The sequence below is a fragment of the Hippoglossus stenolepis genome, chromosome 23 (assembly GCF_022539355.2).
Source record: "Hippoglossus stenolepis isolate QCI-W04-F060 chromosome 23, HSTE1.2, whole genome shotgun sequence".
Taxonomy (NCBI): Eukaryota; Metazoa; Chordata; class Actinopteri; order Pleuronectiformes; family Pleuronectidae; genus Hippoglossus; species Hippoglossus stenolepis.
Window position 1 is genome coordinate 2799678 of NC_061505.1, and position 19104 is coordinate 2818781.

Genomic DNA, 19104 nt, shown 5'->3' on the forward strand with positions numbered 1-19104 from the left:
CAGGCAGACATACTAAACCACTCTACATCCATGTGGCAGCAAAATGTAGCTTGGAAAACAACCCCACTCTAACACACACACACACATACACACACACACACCCCGAGGGCTCCAGAGGCCAGCCGGCGACCTGGTGCGTGTGTTAATGTGTGTGTGTGTGTGTGTGTGTGTGTGTGTGTGTGTATGCCACGGTAAAAAGAGGAAGTGTACAGGAGCTGTGAAAACAGTTCGGGTCAACAGTTTGTATCCAGACGTCCAACAGGGAGAGAAGAAGAAACTGAAATCAGCTCAAACTTCCTCACATTTATCTTCTACTTCCAGTAGCTGCATCGACACGTGACGACAGAACAGAAACGAATCGGAGAAATAACCACGACTGCGTTTTACGACCACGTGAGCAGGACCAGAATGCAATGCAGCGACATGTGTATCTCATAGAAAAACACTGAAATCACACGTTGTAGACAAAACAATGTCGACACCTCAGGAAAAAAGGTCCAAACATCTTAAGTAGCGCGGTGCTACAAAGGTGTGTGTGGGCGGGGGGGGAATGCTAATTAGCAGCATTTTACATCTATAAAAGGCGTCTGGCAATCAAGAGTTTTCAAAGCGACATCAAACAGCGAGCGGAGGTCGACGCATCTGTGCTCAATTTGGGCCGCGTTCACACGGAGAGAAACTTTAAGATGTGAGGTTTTGTCGCTACGAGGGGAGGAAGAGATGAGCGGCTACTGCCGAGAACCGAACGGCGAGACCCGGCGTCTGTTATTGTTTGTAGTTGGAAAAGGTGTTTTTTGAGCTGCTGCTGATGATTGGACGCAGATTCAAATGTGATCTTTCACGTGTGCTGCCGCAAACCTGGATAGCGTTACGCTACGCTACGCCCGAGAGAACTACCGTTTCACAACATGTTGTCGTTATGACTACAAAACTAAAACACAAGCATTGGCAAAGGTCGTGGCTATGGTCAATCAAAGGACAATTGAAAGTCAGTGATGGGAACCAAACTTTGGTCGAAACTCATAAAGTTTCAACATCGTAAACCGTGACGTGAGGAATCATCCATAATGGACGTAGGTCGAACAGAGCACCTACCTCTGCAGGCGCGTGTTCTTCAGAGTTGACGTCTTTCCCGTGGACTCACGAAGCGTAGATGTTGTGTTTGTCTTCACACTGTAAGACAAGAAGAGACAGAAGGACCACGTCAAAGATAAACAACAAATTACACCTTTAGCCACAATCTGTCAAAACAAACAGAGCAGAGCAGAATTATGGGAAAACATATATGTCGTCTAATTTAATGATAGTGCAACGCTAAATCCCTAGTGGACTTTACGGCTGTAATACCACCTCCCTCCTGTTATCAGCAGAAGAGAAAGACCGTCAAAGCAATAGTTCGATATGAAGAGACCGAAGATAAACAGAGCTTCTGCTTCATCTGCAGGTTGAAACACTTCCTTCAACAGTTGTTGGCGACCGGACCAACTTTCTGATTTGAGCATATTAAAGGTTTCAGGGCTTCACTGCAGGACGTTAATCACAGTTTGAACCAGAGACACACACACACACACACAGAGACACACACACACACACACACACACACACAGAGAGACACACACACAGAGAGAGACACTGCGAGAGGTGTGTTTCAAACAGGAAACAAACTACGCGCTAAAATTAGCCGTTGAAAGGACTCCGACTGTACAAAACTGAAAACACACAAACTTTCGTTTCACACGTGCACTTAGCTGGCACACACAAAACGCATGCACGCACACACACACACACGGTGATGTGATCACAAGAGATCAGAGGAAATATATCTTTCTCTTGCATAAATGTCAGACCAAACATTTTTTTTACAGCACCCAATAGCACGGCTTCTCTGGCCCGTGTGTTTACATATGTTACCCGTGTGTGTGTGTGTGTGTGTGTGTGTGTGTGTGTGTGTGTGTGTGTGTGCCTCAGTCGTACATATCTCTTTCCCCAGGAGTAAACCGGGGTCAAACCAGTTAGTGTTGTCACGGCAATTTGCAGTTAGGCCCCTGCGTGTTTGTTTGCTTTCCACATTTATTTTTATAGGTTTTATGAATTTGGAGTGTGTGTGTGTGTGTGTGTGTGTGTGTGTGTGTGTGTGTGTGTGTGTGTGTGTGTGAGAACATGCCTGACCACATTCGGCCTTTGAGTGTGTTAATGCGTACATGCATGTGTGCGTTTACTGTATGCACAAGTCTACGAGTGTGTGCTCGCACATGAGTAATGTGTTTGTCTTCAGGACTTGGTGTGTATCTGTGTGCATGTGCGACTGTGCACGTGTGAGTGTGCATGTGTGCAGAACGCAGGACGCTGCCCTCGGGCTGATATATATTCTTTTCACTCAAACAGCCCATTTACAGTTCTGGGGTCGGCTCCCTCTCGCTCTGCCGTGACCCGGACCGTTTAGAGGTCAGCGTCAAAGCTGAACTCAGGTCAGCTCGCTAACTGACTCCAGCTCCGGTCCTCTGGGGGTCTGCTGACAGCCGGGCGGCTCAGACTCTGGGGCGGGGAGCAGACCGGGCTGCGCGGCCTCTTCTGGCTGGTGCACGAGGGAAACGGTGAAATGCGGAGCGAACGTTTGGGCAAATTTCGAAGCCTTAGAAGCTAATTTTTGAATATTCGCACCTGGATGCTCGTTGCTGTGCTGCTTCTGGACATAATGTCTAATAATCTGATTTCTAGATGTAGAACAGCAACAAAAAGGTCTTTAACTTTGATTTTCAGCCATAATTACATCAGTTTTGACAGTAATGGTTATTTTTACAGTCGCAAAAGACAAAATTAGGAAATCGGAGGCTCTGAAAGTGTCCAGTTGTTCCTGAGTCCAATAAATCTGAGAGTTATGGATATTTATAAACTAGAGGAAAGGTATTTGAAGTGGTGGCGGCTAAAAAAAGGGATGAACCGAGTCTGAAGCAGATGAAATCCTCATGGAACCACATGAAGAGCTTCTTTCATTCCTTCACTCTCGTCTGTTTGGATCAGAGATGTCATTCACTTTCCCTCGAAGCCCGAGCTGGAAAATGTTTGGAGAACCTTTAACCTCCATTATCGAGGGGCAGACGCTCAGATCGGAGCTCCTGCAGGCATCGCGTCCTCCGAGGCGACTTAAATCACTCTTCATTGAATTAACCTGATGTTCACCGGCTTCTTGAACATCTGCGGCGCATCGCTTCCTTCGGTTTACTTTGCTGCTCCGAAAAAACCCAGACGAGGGAAACATCAGTAGCTTTGTGTGTGTGGGGGGGCTGAGGGGGGGGGACTCGTCAGAAATGCTCTGTTTGGGCCCCAAACCACAGAGAGAGAGAAAATACTTACTCTGAGCTTTTAGGTTTGAAGATCAAAGCGGGAGTCAAGGTCAGATCCTAGAGGCTTAAATTAATGGCGAGCATAAAAATCAGTCGTAAGAATCGCTCCGACCAGGAGAAGGAACATTAGGAGGTTCAGGCTCTTTTCTGCCTGCGTTGCAAAAAAGTACCATCTGCACCTTCAGGCTACTCGTGGAAATGAACGTCCCTCAGTTTTAACATACGTCCGCCAACAGTCGCTTTGAATTCAATGAAGCTGCACCAACGTTCACACACTCGTGGGTGTCAGGCCTCTTAATAACAGATGAGTGACGGGGATCTCCATCAACTGGAGGAGTGTTTGGGTATTTCCTCAAAATAATGTTTTCTCACACCCTCTCCGGCACGTCCCTGACCACGAAGGGGAAACTCCAACATCAGCATTTTTTCTGTCGAGAGTTTGTAATCCCAGGGAATTCCAGCTTTAAAGTTTCAAATGTATTTCAGAAGCCTCTTGTTATATCCTCGAAATGGATTAACATTTAAAAGTTGCTCCAGCTTCGCCGACGACACCTTTATGTTTCCCTGCCTCCTGCCATTGTTGATTTTTGAGGTTATTTTGTCGATATTTGACTGATGTTTGAACACTTGGTGAACGATTCATGATCCTAACACACCCTCCCGTCCCCTCTCTGTCCGTCTGTCCAGGGTTCGGGCTTCCACGCGTCGCGGAGACAGAAATACGGCAACGTGTTCAAGACTCATCTTCTGGGCCGCCCCCTGATCCGGGTGACGGGCGCCGACAACGTGCGCAAGGTGCTGATGGGCGAGCACACGCTGGTGACGGTGGACTGGCCCCAGAGCACGTCCACGCTGCTGGGACCCAACTCGCTGGCCAACAGCATCGGGGACATCCACCGAAAGAGGAGAAAGGTCAGGACACGCACGGACACATTTACACAAAACTGTGTGTGTGTGATGAGGAAGATGTGTCATACAAAGAGGGGGTAGGAGCAGGGGCAGTGTCTCACTTCAACACGTGGATCAAACCACCGACCTCTCAGCTAGTGAACCACCTCTCTCTCTCTCTCTCTCTCTCTCCAGTGCCAGGACCATTTCAGGTAATCAGCCACTTACCTCTCCCTCCTATTATCCCCTTATCCCCGGGGCACATACCTTCCTCTCTCTCTCTCTCTCCAACAAACACACATGTATACGCACAAACACACACAAATGGCTCAGGATGAGAAGAACAAAGCAGGGTCTGGTGTATTTTCCTGTAAATCAAGTGTCTCGTTTTCTCTCTCCGGATCCACCACAGCACGGGGGAAAGGGGGAAGATTTTCGGAGGTGGGGTCAGGTTTCGTTGCCCTGTTGCCCGGGGATGGCGAGGGGTTGGCTGGGTCTAATCTGGGCTCTGATCCTCTCTGCGCTCCCTGGAGACCCCCGGCACTAACCTCATGTAATGACCCCTGATTATGGAAGGCTGCCTCCGACACGGCACAAAGAGGGGCTTTCTGTGGGGGCCCGACACACACACACACACACACACACACACACACACACACACACACACACACACACTATATGTACGCAAAAGCATATGTGTACACGCACCTGAACAGTCCCTGCCCTCCGCTCAGCCACAGACAGACACAGACAGACGCTGAGAGACACCCTGACGATTTCCTCTGCGTCTCTCGTCCACAACCAAACAACATAAAACTTTTGTTTTTACAAAAACAAGGTGCAGATTTACAGATGTTCGACAGGTGTAACTCAAGCCCACGAATCCATTTCTGCAGTAAAGACTTGCTAAGTTCTTTACAGTAGTGTAAAAAAGTATATGTACTTTGTTACATCCCATCGCTGCCATGTATAAATATCACTTTGCAAATATGAGGTTTGCAGTCTTGCTCAAAGGCACCTCAGCAGCCTCAGACGGATCCTGTGGTTGTTGTGGAATCAGAGCCACGTCGGTTTGATGACAGGTCAACAAACAGTGAGACTGTGTCTGTGTGTGTGTGTGTGTGTGTGCGTGTGTGTGTGTGTGTTGGCAGCGCTCTCCCTCCTGTTTTCTGGGTAATAAAAAAACTAAAATCAACAGACAGAAGTGAAACAACATCGACTGAGAGAAAGAAAGCGACTGGTTTACTGTCTGACCCACTGGACCCGAACTGCTCCTGCCTGTGTGTGTCTGTGTGTGTCTGTGTGTGTGTGTGTGTGTAGTTTTTGTACGGAAAAACAATCTTCACACACACAGCCACATTAGCTTTTGGTGGATCAGCAGAGCCAGCCAGTTTCCATATAACCTCGTGTTAAGCTAGGAAACTAACTCCCTCGAAGAGCCGCGGCAGCCTGGTTTTCCACTACGGGGCCGAGCAGGGGCCAAACGGGGCCAGCCAGGTTTTACACATCACCGCGGACTGAAAACAACATCTCACACACAAGCTGCTGCAAAGGAGACGTCTCTTCATCACTTTCATCACGTTGTTAGGACTCCGCGAAAACTGTGACGCTCACATTCCGACAGGTGCCAGTTGGGATGCGACTTTTACACGAGTCAGATTCAAGACCTGTATCTCTGCAGGCTTCAAGGTCGAGGGGGCAAACATTAAACAGGCTGAGGAAATGACGAGTTTAAGGGAGCAGAGTTTGTCTGGGCTCAGTTTTAAAGATAAGGTGAGAAGTTCGGACATCAGGAGAAGAGTTGCTGCTCCTTCACACTGACTTTGGCCAGCGGAGGTGGTTCAGGCATCGTGTCAGGACGCCTCCTTGATCTCCTTTCATCGGAGGAGACCCCGTACATGTCCCGACAAGGCAACTCCCCAGAAGGAGCTAGAAAGCGTTACGGGGAAGAGGGAGGTCTGAAACCACGATCCATCGTCGAGCGTGGATAAGCAAAAACATTTAGCTAAATGGCAAATACTCCGTTAAAACTTTAAAGCAACACTATGGAACTTTTACTGAGTGACAACGTCGACTTCAAGCGACGTAAACAAACGTCACCGCTCACATATTTACATACGTCCCGTTCGTTAGCACGGTTGTTAAGCAGTACAGCCACTAGAGGGCAGCACAGAGTAAAGAGTTCCTGACAACAACAAACATGGCGACGGTGGAAGACGTTGAGATAACACAGCCCATAAGAAAGAGATGAATTATTTCCTTTGCAACTCACAAAGTCTCTCCTCAAAACGTTCCACAATTGTTGAATTATATATATATATATTATACTATTGGCTACACTGCCCCCCCACGATTTCCCGTGGTACTGCTCCGTTTCGTCCGTATCGATACGTTTTCAGAAGACGATGATATATAGAAGCATTAATAACCTGATTTAAATCCCCTTTATTTCCCTGAGCTGTGGGTAAAGAATCTATCTTTATCTCGTGCGACACTATAAATGGACAAAGCGACGCTCCACCTGACCTCTGGTGGAAAAACGTCCCTCTGAGCTGAAATAACAGCGGGAGAATCCAGACTCTGTGTTGACAGTGGCAGCCAGGTCTTTATTTTCACCCGTCTGACAAACCTCTCAATCTGTCTCTTCTATTCATTCCTCCCTCCCCCTCATTTTCGCCCTCTCTGCTTCCCCGTTTGCCCTCCGCCAGCTCCACATTTTCCTTCCCCCTTGTTTTTCTTTCTCCGGGAAACTGCCCTCCATCTCTAAATTTAGGGGAGAAGGAGAAACAGAGACAGAGAAAACTAGAGAGAGAAAGATAGAAACGGATTAAGAGAAATTCAAAGTTTCGACCCTCGGATCTTTAACCTTTATCTCATTTCTCTCTCACTCTTTTCTCTGTTTTCTTCTGAACGAGAACTATGTGTGTTTCTGATAGAAGATGCTTCTCTACTTTCTCAATGTGTGCGTGTGTGATGCTGTGTCTGCCTCCTGTGCTTCTGCTCATCACCAGTAGAGGGCACTGCCAATTCTAACTGGGATCCCTCAGCCCCTTCTTCCTGCCCCTCAAAGCTACAATTAATCATTAAAGATGCATGAATTAAGTGTTGCAGTAAAGTTTCTATTGAACTCTGCATTTCATATATCTGAAGAAATCACAAGTGTCTATATTTCCATTCCAGCTGAGCAATGGTCTTGAGTTAGCAGCAGTTCATCCATGCAGAAATCTATAAAAGCATTAAATGCATGCAAAGAAAATGTACTTATGTATGCTCTGATCTTAATTTGATAAATTCTTTAGTGTTATATGCAGTTATATACGTATAAAAGGCTGTTTATGCAGAGTTAAGTACACAGGAAGGTTGTAAAAGGTATAAAATGTACATTATGCCAAGTGCCAGTACTACAAAACTGTACTTTAATACAGCTGTGCAGATATTTGGAGTTAACTGTGGTGCTCTGATGTGAACATTAGAAGTTATACAGTTATACGTGTATAGAACAGGGTCGATTATACCACTGCAATACACGACATGAGCTCATTGTTGTGCATGTGCTATAAATCCTAATTCTGCGGATTAGCGATAAACTCCATATATGTTTACAGGAGTGAAAGTACATTGTGCAAAGGGCCAATACAGCGGAACCTCACTTTACCACAGCTGTTTATTAACTTTCAACTCTGGAAAGTGATTCAAAGAGTTCAAATCATGGTCACAACTCGACTTGAGTCAGATTCCGTGGTGCTCCGATACTGAAAGTAGAAGTTATTAAGCATCAAGTCCAGTTATATTTGTATAAAAGGCTTCTCGTGCAGAATAAAGTACAAGTCTCATGTTCTGCACGTGCATTAGCTTTGATACACTGGAGAGTCAAATCGGAATTCTAATGGATAAAGTTAGAAGTTAAGTGCCAATACTGCAAATGTGCACGTTAATACAGCTGTTTGTTAACTTCCACCTCCGGAAACTGATGCAGTGAACTAAGAACTGCATGTTCTTCAGGCTCAAAAAGCACATGTGGATGTCAAAGACTCGGACATTAACGGTCACAGAGAAAATCCAGTTAGTGCATTAACTTCAATACGTTCAAAGATAAATCACAAGTGGAAATAATGTGAGTTTTTGCCTCTTTTTTTTTTTCAAACAATAATCTTCATCTAAAGCTGAAACGTTTCTGATTCGACGAGACGATCGAAGAGAGAGAGAACAGGAATAAAAAAAGTTTTTATAAAAGGAAGAAAAAAGGAAAGATGAAGGGGCAGGGAGAGACGGGAAGAGGTGGGAGCAGAGAGAGAGAGAGAGAGAGAGAGAGAGAGAGAGAGAGAGAGAGAGAAGGAGGGAAAGGAGGGCAGAGAGAAGAATAAAGGAGTCTTTACATGTCTGTGGAACCAGCAGCTCGCAGCACTTTCACATAATTTAAGACATATGGACGTTATTAGGACGGCCGTGTCTGTGTGTGTGTGTGTGACTATATCAGTGTGTGTGTGTGTAAGAGTCTAGCAGTCTGTGCACGACGGTGTGTGTGTCTGTGTGTGTGTGTGTAAGAGTCTTTAAACCTGTGTCTTTGCGCTGCAGGCTACAGAAGACAGTCACGTTTTTGTGGTGCAGCAAAAATGACTGTTGCACCGAACAATCACACCGCACACACACACACACACACACACACACACACACACACACACACACACACACACTTGGAAGGTCCCAGGGTGACACTGCATAAAAAACTGTGTTTGATTGGCAGCCAGAACATGGAGGGAGATACTGTGTGTACGTACGAGTATTTGTCTGACCTGTAGTTACCTTTCTGAGACTTGGCCTCCTGTTCGCCTGCACACACACAGACACACACACACACACACAGACACACACACTGAGTAGCAGGGTTGAGCTACTGAAGGACCAGTGATTGTCTCTGTGTGTGTGTGTGTGTCTGTGTGTGTGTGTGTATATAGGAATAGCAAAGCAGGCAACTCACCCAAATTGACCAATTATACATAATCCAGTGCAGACGGGTTAAATGGGTAAATTCACAGCGTTACACAACCCTCCTTTGGCTTAACGAATATATTTTTGCCCAATCACCTTTTCAGTCTGTGTGATTTCTATATTTTTTTCTTGGACATCGTCCCGACGATCCCATGAAAACACGTTCGACTGGTTTTAAATCTCCTGGCGATAAATCAACAATCGAGCTGAAGTGGAAACCATTAACGCAAATGTCTGATTCGAGCTAATTACGATAAATCCTCACGCGACTGATTCTTTCTGAACGAGAATCAGACAAAACACGAGAATGAAACTCAGGCGACTGCAGCAGGAAATGACTTAATGACATCGTGATTAATCGATTGATAAAGTGATTAATCAAATGACCGAAATATATAAGTTTGGGGCCAATATCCAATGAATATGCAGCCTCGTTATATGATATGTAATTTTAAATACAGGAAGACGATGCTGATGATGCTCATTCGTCTAAATCCGGCTCTTAGTCCAAACCATAACTAATCAATCGATTGTACTCTGACATCAACTCGTCCACTAACTCCCCCGACACAAACAAAAAGAGCAGCCCCTGAGTTTTTTCTCTCTCTCAGGCTGTTCTGAGGTCAGATTCTGTGTGTAATCCTCTGTGGTCAGGGTTGGAGAGCAGGTCATGTAATCTGATCTGGGACCGGCGGCCCCAGGGTGCGGCAGCAGAGGAAATGTAGCGCTGCTAACGTCTTAGGGCGCCCTGTGATCTACACTAACCACTCCCTAACACACAGACACACACACACAACGTACATATTACACACACACACATATATACCCACGAGGTGCACACACGTTACCAACGCGCTCTCGTGCACACGGCAGCGGCTCAGTAGACTATTGTTCATTCATTCTCAGGGCGACGGAGGGAGGGAAGTGGGGTTTGGCGGAATGAGAGAGAGAGAGAGAGAGAGAGAAGAGGGCAAGAGAGGAGAAAGAACATGAGAGGAAAATGAGGTAGACGACAAAATAAAGAGCGCGAGTGCCCAGCTGATGGTTTGGTGGCTGAAACATCGACCTCAATAACCACATGTACCCTTCGCTGGCCTGGGCTCAGATCCCACTAGAAGCTGCTTTCTTTCCCCTCAGCTTCCATCGTGTCCCAGTGAAGAGAAGCACGAACACGTCCGTCTTCATCAACATGTTCTTCCAACGTGTGAACACTCGGAAAATACATTCTGAATGCACAATAAAGTCACTTTCTGTGCACGTGTTCTGGTTTCAAAGCTGCAGAACCCAGAGACGCTGGATTATTGACGAATGCCGCTTTAAAAAATGATTTTAGCGAGTTTCAAAATGTCGTTTGTCGTACAGTCTTTAGTAAAAACAAAGTCGACATGAGCAACAGCGCCCTCTGCAGCCTCACGTGGGGATTATTCTGTTAGCTCTGTATCCGAGCGTTGACGTGGTTTTAAACAAAACGCTGGATATTACCCATGATCCTCAGCTTCACACAGCTTCCACTTGCTGGAGCTGATTGTGACGGTTGAAGCTGCGACTCTCAGTCAGTTCTTCTCACAGGAGATCGAACCCACTCACCAGAGAAACATTCTCCACGTTCACTCATTTTAAAGCTGCTGTTTTAAAAGTTTTAATGTCGCAAAGCATTCAGATCGTCTGCAGAGAGCTAAAACGTTGAAGTCAGGAACTCACAGCTCAGCTAAAACTCAGACAGAAACCGATCGGCATGCAAACGTTCAGCCCACACGTCCTAACTGGCAGTTTCAAAGCAGCTCTTGAAGTGAACTGAACCCGCGATCGACCGGGCCGACTTATCATTAGACAGTATTTCTTGCTAATATAAAAATTTGCTTGTTCAAATGTTCCAGTCTCACTTCATTGAGCAGAAAATTCAAACCATGTGTACCAGTCGCTCAACTTGCTTAACAATGTGCTGCGGTGCCATCGGGATTAACGGGGGCCGCGTCTGAGATGGAGTAAAACCTATAACTTGCGTTTTTTGGTGAATTCCATAAACTGAAAGACAGACTTGTATGGTCTGAGAAAACTATTTCAACATGCATATTTAAAAAAAACATCCCCGAGGTAGTTGCCATTTCAGAGAGTTTTTAGCCAAAGAAGCAGCCGGAGCCTTCATTCATTCTCTGTCCTCGCTTGCGTTCTGGGGAAAGCTCGGAAGGTTAAATGCACACAAATGTTATTTATCCAAATAAAGCTAAGTGTTAGTGACTGATTCATGTTAAAACATAATGAAAGGCTCATTCTAGCCGCGGCTGCTCGCTCCTCTCCTGCCGTCACCACGTCTAAATCATTTCCACGACTGTTTTAAGGACAGTTTTGGGGGTTAAATCAGATGGAATGTTATTTGTCCAAACAGCACCGATGACTGGTGACTGATTCATACTGAGAAATACTACGAGCAGCCAGGAAAGACTCAACTACCCCCCCCCTCCCCATCTCTCTCTCTCTCTTTTCTGCCTGTCATTCTGGTTCTGCTGACTACAGGGGAAAACCTCCACAATGTATAAGTCTCTGCGAGGAGGGAGGACCGGGGGGGGAGAAGGAGGGAGACGGTGAGAATCTGGGGTTTCAGAATAAAGACCGAGCATCACAGAAAATTAATAAGAACGGACACACCTTGGATGTTGAAGAGAGGGGACGGGAAAAAGAAAGAGCACCAGGGCTGTAAGAAATATACAAGCACAATAGGATGAAATCAACTTTGTATTCTGATGAAAAACTACAAAAAAGACGACGGGCGACACAAACTTACACTTGCACTCGATGGTGGAGATAACAAACGGCTGCCGTCTGCTCACACACCCCGTGAGTCACGCTCTAGAGGAGGTTTTATATTAGCACGAGCACCTGATCCTCTGCTTTGACTTGCACTTGTTCAAACAAATCCCTGAATCCTCGTCCGCCTGCCAAGCGGTGGAATCGATGAGCATTTAAGGAAAAATCGCCGCATCTGATCTTTCTCTGTGGCCGTTTGTGTCGAGAGCCGACAGCTGCAGTCACATTCTGCACATTTGAAGCGGCGCTGCGTGCCTCGTCCTCATGCTCCCGCTCTTCTGTCTCTCCAGGTGTTCGCCAAAGTGTTCAGCCACGAGGCCTTGGAGTCCTACCTCCCCAAAATCCAGCAGGTCATCCAGGAGAGCCTCCGGGTGTGGAGCTCCAATCCCGAGCCCATCAACGTCTACAGGTAAGCAAGGAAACGTCTGGGTTACAAGAAGAATGTCAGAACGCGTAGGAAGGTTTCTCGTTTGTGTTTCCTGGATGCAACTGATTGGTCGTCTGTCCGCAGGGAGAGCCAGAGGCTGTCGTTCACCATGGCGGTGAGGGTGCTGCTGGGCTTCAGGGTGTCGGAGGAGGAGATGAGGCATCTGTTCTCCACGTTTCAAGACTTTGTCGATAACCTGTTCAGTCTGCCCATAGATCTGCCGTTTAGCGGCTACAGGAAGGTATGTGTGCTCTCTCTTCTTCAAAGTCACGTTTCTACCGAGGTGTCGGTTTTATCACATCGCTCCTTATTCCTTTAAAAACAATTTAAAGATCACATTATGCTCAAAGCTTTCAACATCCTATGAGGTGCTTCTTGCAACAGGAAACATCTGTCGTGCACCTTTTAAAACACCTACAAGATGAGTGTGAGTTGTAGGTCACTGTCAGTCAAACTTCTCTCGTGTGTGTTTCCAGGGAATCCGTGCACGAGACACGCTGCAGAAAAGCATAGAGAAGGCCATCAGGGAGAAGCCGCTGTGCTCGCAGGGGAAGGATTACAGCGACGCGCTGGACGTCCTGATGGAGAGCGCCAAAGAGAACGGCACCGAGCTCACCATGCAGGAGCTGAAGGTAACACGCCAACGCAACAACACACCTGGCGAGCCAGACGCACCAGAGAATCACGCGTGGGAGCGTTAACACATCCTGTGCAGAAACTGTTGCACATATGCACACATGCTCACTGTTTACCTAGTGAAGTGCTGCCTGAGAGAACCTGTCTGGACACACACACACACACACACACACACACACGCACACAGACACGCACAAAAACAACAGTGATCATTATTTCTCCAACAAATCATCTCTGGATCATAGAATGTGTGAACTAGTGACTTCTGATACACATCTTTATGTAAATGTGACAGCAGGGAAGCCAAGCTGATGCCCTTAGGCAGATGTTAACAGTAAAAACACACACACACACACAGGCACACCCACTATTTACCTATTAAAGTAATTCCGAGGAATTCTGTGGAAACTCAACTCTCTCTGCGTCTCGCTTGCTCACTGTGGTTTCTGGGTTAAGTCCAGGGCCAAAAATAAGTCAACACTCCCCCTGCTAGGGGTCTGAAAGAGGCCTCCTGTACACACACACACACACACACACACTGTATATAAATACACACACTAAGTGAACTGGGGAGCCCCTGTCGCTGAGGCCCAGGCTGAAGCACTCCACTGCAGTTTTCTGACGCGCACATATAACAGACACATGTGGGCTGAGGCTGAGACGTGTTTTGACACAGACGAGGGCAAATGAGAGGTTTCTAATGAGAGTCGTGCTGCCGAGCCGAGGGAAGGAGGACTCGATGCTGCTACTGGACAAACACTTCACATTTCCAAACACAGTACTTTTCAGGAAGTAAAAGATAGCATACTTTTATGAAGTATTTGGTTTGGTTGTTGTTCCCAATGTTGTCATGAAGCGAGCGAGGGGCTCGAGGTGCAGGCGAGAGGAGTTGCACCTAAAGTTAGACGAGTTCCCAGGTTGTTTAACAGAATTATTTCAAATACGACAACTGACAATTCTCTTACACGGAGAGTAAGAAATCCCCCTTTTATACAATTAAAAATTCTATTCTATTTTATTGCTCTGACCTTTAAAACAGTAATAATGGCTGTAGCTGTGCATTTGGATAATATCCACCCCCATTTTCCAGTAGACAAAACTACCATCTGGATTCTGCCTCTGCAGACATCAGAAGCTGAGGGAGAATCCAGTTGGCTTCCCCACAAAGTGAACACAAATCAACTCATGTGCCCTCTGTGCAGACAGGCACTCAGAGGATCCTTGTGCTCAGGCTAGAATTAAGCTTTTAAGGGGCTTTACTCCACTCTGGTCAAATAGTGAATGGCAGAAGTGAAACTCTTCCAAAACCCCTAATGGAGAAGAGTCAAACTAAAATGTAAGAACATTGCGTTCAAGAAGTTAAACCATTGTTCCCTCCGTGAGGTTCAGGACCTCCAAGGGGCAATCAGGACAATGAGAACTTTCAGAATAAACAAATGCACTGATGCACCATCCCAACTCTCCATTATCCCTCAGGAGTCGACCATTGAACTGATCTTTGCTGCCTTTGCCACCACCGCCAGCGCCAGCACCTCCCTCATCATGCAGCTCCTCCGCCACCCCGCTGTCCTGGAGCGCCTGAGGGAGGAGCTGAGGACCAGGGGCCTCCTCCACAACGGCTGCCTGTGCCCCGAAGGAGAGCTGAGGCTGGACACCATCGTGAGCCTCAAGTACCTGGACTGTGTCATCAAGGAGGTGCTGAGACTGTATACGCCCGTGTCGGGGGCCTATCGGACCGCCATGCAAACCTTCGAGCTCGACGTGAGTGAGACTGTGGTCGATTCATTTATATCTCTATCACACACTAACTTTGAGAATATCTTAACGACCCCGCCGACCTTAAAAGGTAAATGTGTGGCAGTGAAAGTTCACACTTCTGTGTCTTTTGTCTCCAGGGAGTCCAGATTCCCAAAGGCTGGAGCGTGATGTACAGCATCCGGGACACCCATGACACGTCTGCGGTCTTTAAAGACGTGGATGCGTTCGACCCCGACCGCTTCAGCCAGGAGCGGGGAGAGGACAAAGAGGGACGCTTCCACTACCTGCCGTTTGGAGGTGGCATCCGGTCCTGTCTGGGCAAGCAGCTCGCCACCCTCTTCCTCCGCATCCTCGCCATCGAGCTGGCCAGCACCAGCCGCTTCGAACTGGCCACCCGGGAGTTCCCCCGCGTGGTCACGGTACCCGTGGTCCACCCCGTCGACGGGCTGAAGGTCAAGTTCTACGGCCTGGACTCCAACCAGAACGAAATCATGGCCAAGACAGAAGATCTGCTGGGAGCAACAGTTTGAAGGGCGGCGAGTTGACGAGTGGGGGTGGGGTGGGGTGGGGGGGGGTGGGGTGGGGGGTGAGTGATCGAAGAAGTCTTGAGGGAGAAGTTGGAAGGAAGGAAAGAAGGAATTTCAGAGTTATATTTTCTTCTCCACCTTTTTTCTGCCAAGTTGGAGGTTTCTTTTTTCAGACTAAAAGAAAAGCAGAGGTCTTTGTCTCTTGTTACAGCTGAAGATGATGATTGGGACTTTCCTCTGAGAAAGGAAGAAGCTGCCAAAAAAAAGTTCTTAATTATGCTCTATTCTGTGTATTTTTTTAAATAAATATACAAACAAAATGTATGTACAAAAAAAAGCTATGTAATATAATTTGAAAGAGAATGTGGGTAGTGCACAAAGGGAGAGAGAGAAGTACGGTGGAGTAAGAGAAGACGGTCGTGGGAGGACGGAGAGATGGATGAAACAGGGTATAGGGTGAAAGAAAATTATGTTTTAGCATTTTTGCTTGTGCTTAATCAAAATCAATGAACCGTTTCAGTTGTATCTTGCAGGGTAAAATGTGGATCTATAGACTGAAAGTTCAAGTTCGAGTCCAAAATCGGTAAATTCTCCGGTCAGACTTCTTCATGGTGCCGCCGAGATTCAACTGGACTGGGAAAAAAAATGTTTTAAAGGTGTTTTCTTATCAAAGTCAAAAATCAAATTGTCCACTAGCTTCCAAGATGCCATCGAAAGGGTCACAGCACATTGGGAAGCAGGTTGTTAGCAGCGAGTCGCGCTAATAACTGATTTATCATCAGTTCGGGCAGTGGAGGAAACGGCTGTGCTTAGAAACGTGAGGCAGGAGAGATCGCGGCTGAATCACTTTAGCGGCAGAACACACAACATTCAATGCAAGTGGCAATTTGTTCTTCAACGATTGTTGCCCGCTGTTTTCTCACGAACTGACTTAACGCATAAAAAGGGGTGAGAAACCGCAGAACTTATTATTTATGGGCTCTTACTGCTTGGGTAAAAGAGGAGTGCAGTTGGGGTTTGCAGCAAAGAGGAGAAGAGGGTCGTCTTCTGCAAACCCACATTTCCACATCGTGAAATTCTACCTTGAACTTGGGTTTTTCCTCATTATCTCCTGTGAGAACGTCAAATCACTTCCTTCTTCGTCTCTGCAACACAAAGGTTTCCCGTCTGTGTTGACTCAAAACGTCGCATATTATATATATATATATATATATATATATATGAAGCATATCCAAGTAGCCTTGGTGGTGTGTGAACTCAGGTGCTGAGTAGACGTAGTGGTGAATCATGAATAAACCGTTGCTTTGTGATATGTAACTCTGAATGACTGCACATAAAAAGACTATCCCTTCCTCACTGGTGTAGTTTCTGAGCTGGACCAGTTACCTTTTTTTTTTTTTTGAAAAACTACTTAACTTCTACTTTGCTTCCTGTTCACACAAACAAACAAAAAACAAACATATCAGGGGTTTCCGTCTCTTCCACTCCATGTATCAGCGTCTTTCAACAATTCCGCCATCCCCCTTAAAGGAGACAGTTTGGGTGCAAACAGAATAAAACCGGCAGGAATTCCCAATTGGCACCGCGCAAGATAAAAGCAGCCGAATCCAGGTCAAACAGTAATAAGGTCCAGGCCCGCTTCGTAAACTCTCTGAACCGGGGCTTTGATTTATAAAGTACGCGTCCGAGTTCCACTGAGGTTGTGCTCTCTTGGACGGGGACGTTATCCCGTCGCGAATATTACGATAAAGAATCTCGAGAAACCTGCGCCCGACTCCCGAGCTGGAGGCGGAGAGGAAGGTGGCGTTGGGACGGGAGTTGACCTACATACATGCTGCTTGAGTGTTGCCTTGTCATTCTGTGTCTGTTTACGTGTCGTTACTTTCCCCCCCGTCTCGTGGGGGGGCGGTCGTTTTTTTTTTTTTTTAAGTTCTGTGGAGAAGGTGACGTTCTGTCTTGCTGCTCCTCCAATCAACGCTAAGAATGCAAAAAACAAAACGAGTTCCACGGTTTGAGCGACTTTACTAGCTGAAAGAGATTTTTTATTGTTTGAGGTGATTGCACAATCAGGACTCTCGGCGCTTCGTGTGCACCAGGAGAGAGAGGACGTTTTTTTCCTTCTTGTTTCCCGTGTGTGGAAAACTACAGCCGAACTCTGGGACTCGTCGGCGGAACTCGTCGGACTTTCTGGAGTCCGCCGACAGAGTTCTACACGAGAGAGAGATGGACCAATGGGGTTTCAGGGGAGGGCAGGGCCAAGCTACGAGGGCTTTTCCTATTGGACGATGTCGTCCAATAGCATTCCAGATGGATTCTGCCTGTGCCAGACATTGTTCACTCTTTCTACCAACTACACCACTGATCTCTTCACGATAAAAATATGAAAATCGAATTTTTTTGCTGCTTTTCTTGTGTATATTTTCTAATTGAGAGTTCTAGATTGCAATAGTTTGTATCAATGAAATTTGGCATTCCTTTCCCTTTATATACATATATATATACACACATATATATGTATGTAGTAGCTGATTAAAATATTTGCATTTTGTGAAAACAAAGAGAGCATTTATAGGTTATATGTATATTAATTTGTACAAGGTTCCTTTCTTTAGCAAGCCATGGGGAAAATCAGCTATTTACGTCTACTAATCTAACCTATTAATGTTATTGTATGATTAATATTGTTGTTATAAGATATTTGAAATGCTATTTTTTATTCTATTAAAAGATTTAGAGTTTTTAGCCTAAATAAGAAGTTCTTTGGTAAATATTGGATGTATGTAGAACGTTATGTATTTCAGTTATATTGTAAACAGTGTTTAAAATGTTAATATTGTCGATTTGATTACTGTAATAATTATTATTTGTTTTGTTATTCAGACTCATTATCGCTGCATTTTATTTGATATTAATTATGGAAAACAGAAAGCACTTGCGAGGTATGTCTATTTTTTAAGTGCCATGCGACTACACCCCCCCCCTCCCCCTCACCTGTCTTATGTCTGTACAGAAAACTTCTTTTTACAGGAAACAAAAGTTCATCTAGTTTAAATATGAATGTCTCGTTCTTCTTTCCTTCTTTCCTTTTTGTTACCGTGGTTGTTAAATGTACTCCTGTAATAAACTATAAAGTGAAACGATATCGGAACAGTAGAGTCTTCTTCATCTAGCGAGAAACTGTAGAACACATATAACCGGTTCTGGGGGGGGGGTCTTAAAGACACAGGAGCTAAGAGAGAGTTTGAACCAGAGGCTGAAAAGAGGAGCTGCAGCAAAGGAAAGTCTGAGGAAAGTGATTGTTTTCTAAACATTAAAGCATGTGAACATTTTAAAGTTATAACACTGATTCAAATTATGAATAAAAGCTGAATACGTCCTCTTAGAAGAAACAGATATCCAAGATGCTTCCAGAATCGCTGAAGCATGAATAAATACTGAGAGGATGAACACAACTTGGTGTGTTTTTATGAAACGACTGCACAAATGAAAATATATGTATCCACATAAGCACATCCAGCGTGCAAACCGAAGAGATGGCAGGTCGCCTGCTGACAGGCCGCGCTCTGAAAGCACCGACATGTAAATCACGATGGTCAGAAAACTTGCGGACGGGGAACAAGTGAGACCAGATGCCTCCCGTCCGTTTAAATAACCTGTTAATGGCAGAAAGACACACGCCCCCCCCACCCCCCCTTCAACAGTATACTTTCATAATACAGCGTCCCGTGGA

General features: G+C 45.9%; 1 protein-coding gene across 1 annotated transcript in view; it reads left to right on the plus strand.

The window, feature by feature from the left end:
• LOC118102402 (cytochrome P450 26B1) overlaps positions 1-15395 on the plus strand; it is a 28958-nt gene extending 13563 nt beyond the window's left edge. The window contains exons 2-7 of the mRNA XM_035148524.2: positions 4032-4256; positions 12317-12435; positions 12538-12694; positions 12930-13085; positions 14566-14850; positions 14985-15395. Coding sequence (XP_035004415.1) covers positions 4032-4256; positions 12317-12435; positions 12538-12694; positions 12930-13085; positions 14566-14850; positions 14985-15377 — 1335 coding nt within the window. The 3' untranslated portion in view covers positions 15378-15395. The remainder of the gene's footprint in view (positions 1-4031; positions 4257-12316; positions 12436-12537; positions 12695-12929; positions 13086-14565; positions 14851-14984) is intronic.
• The last annotated feature ends 3709 nt before the right edge of the window (positions 15396-19104 follow it).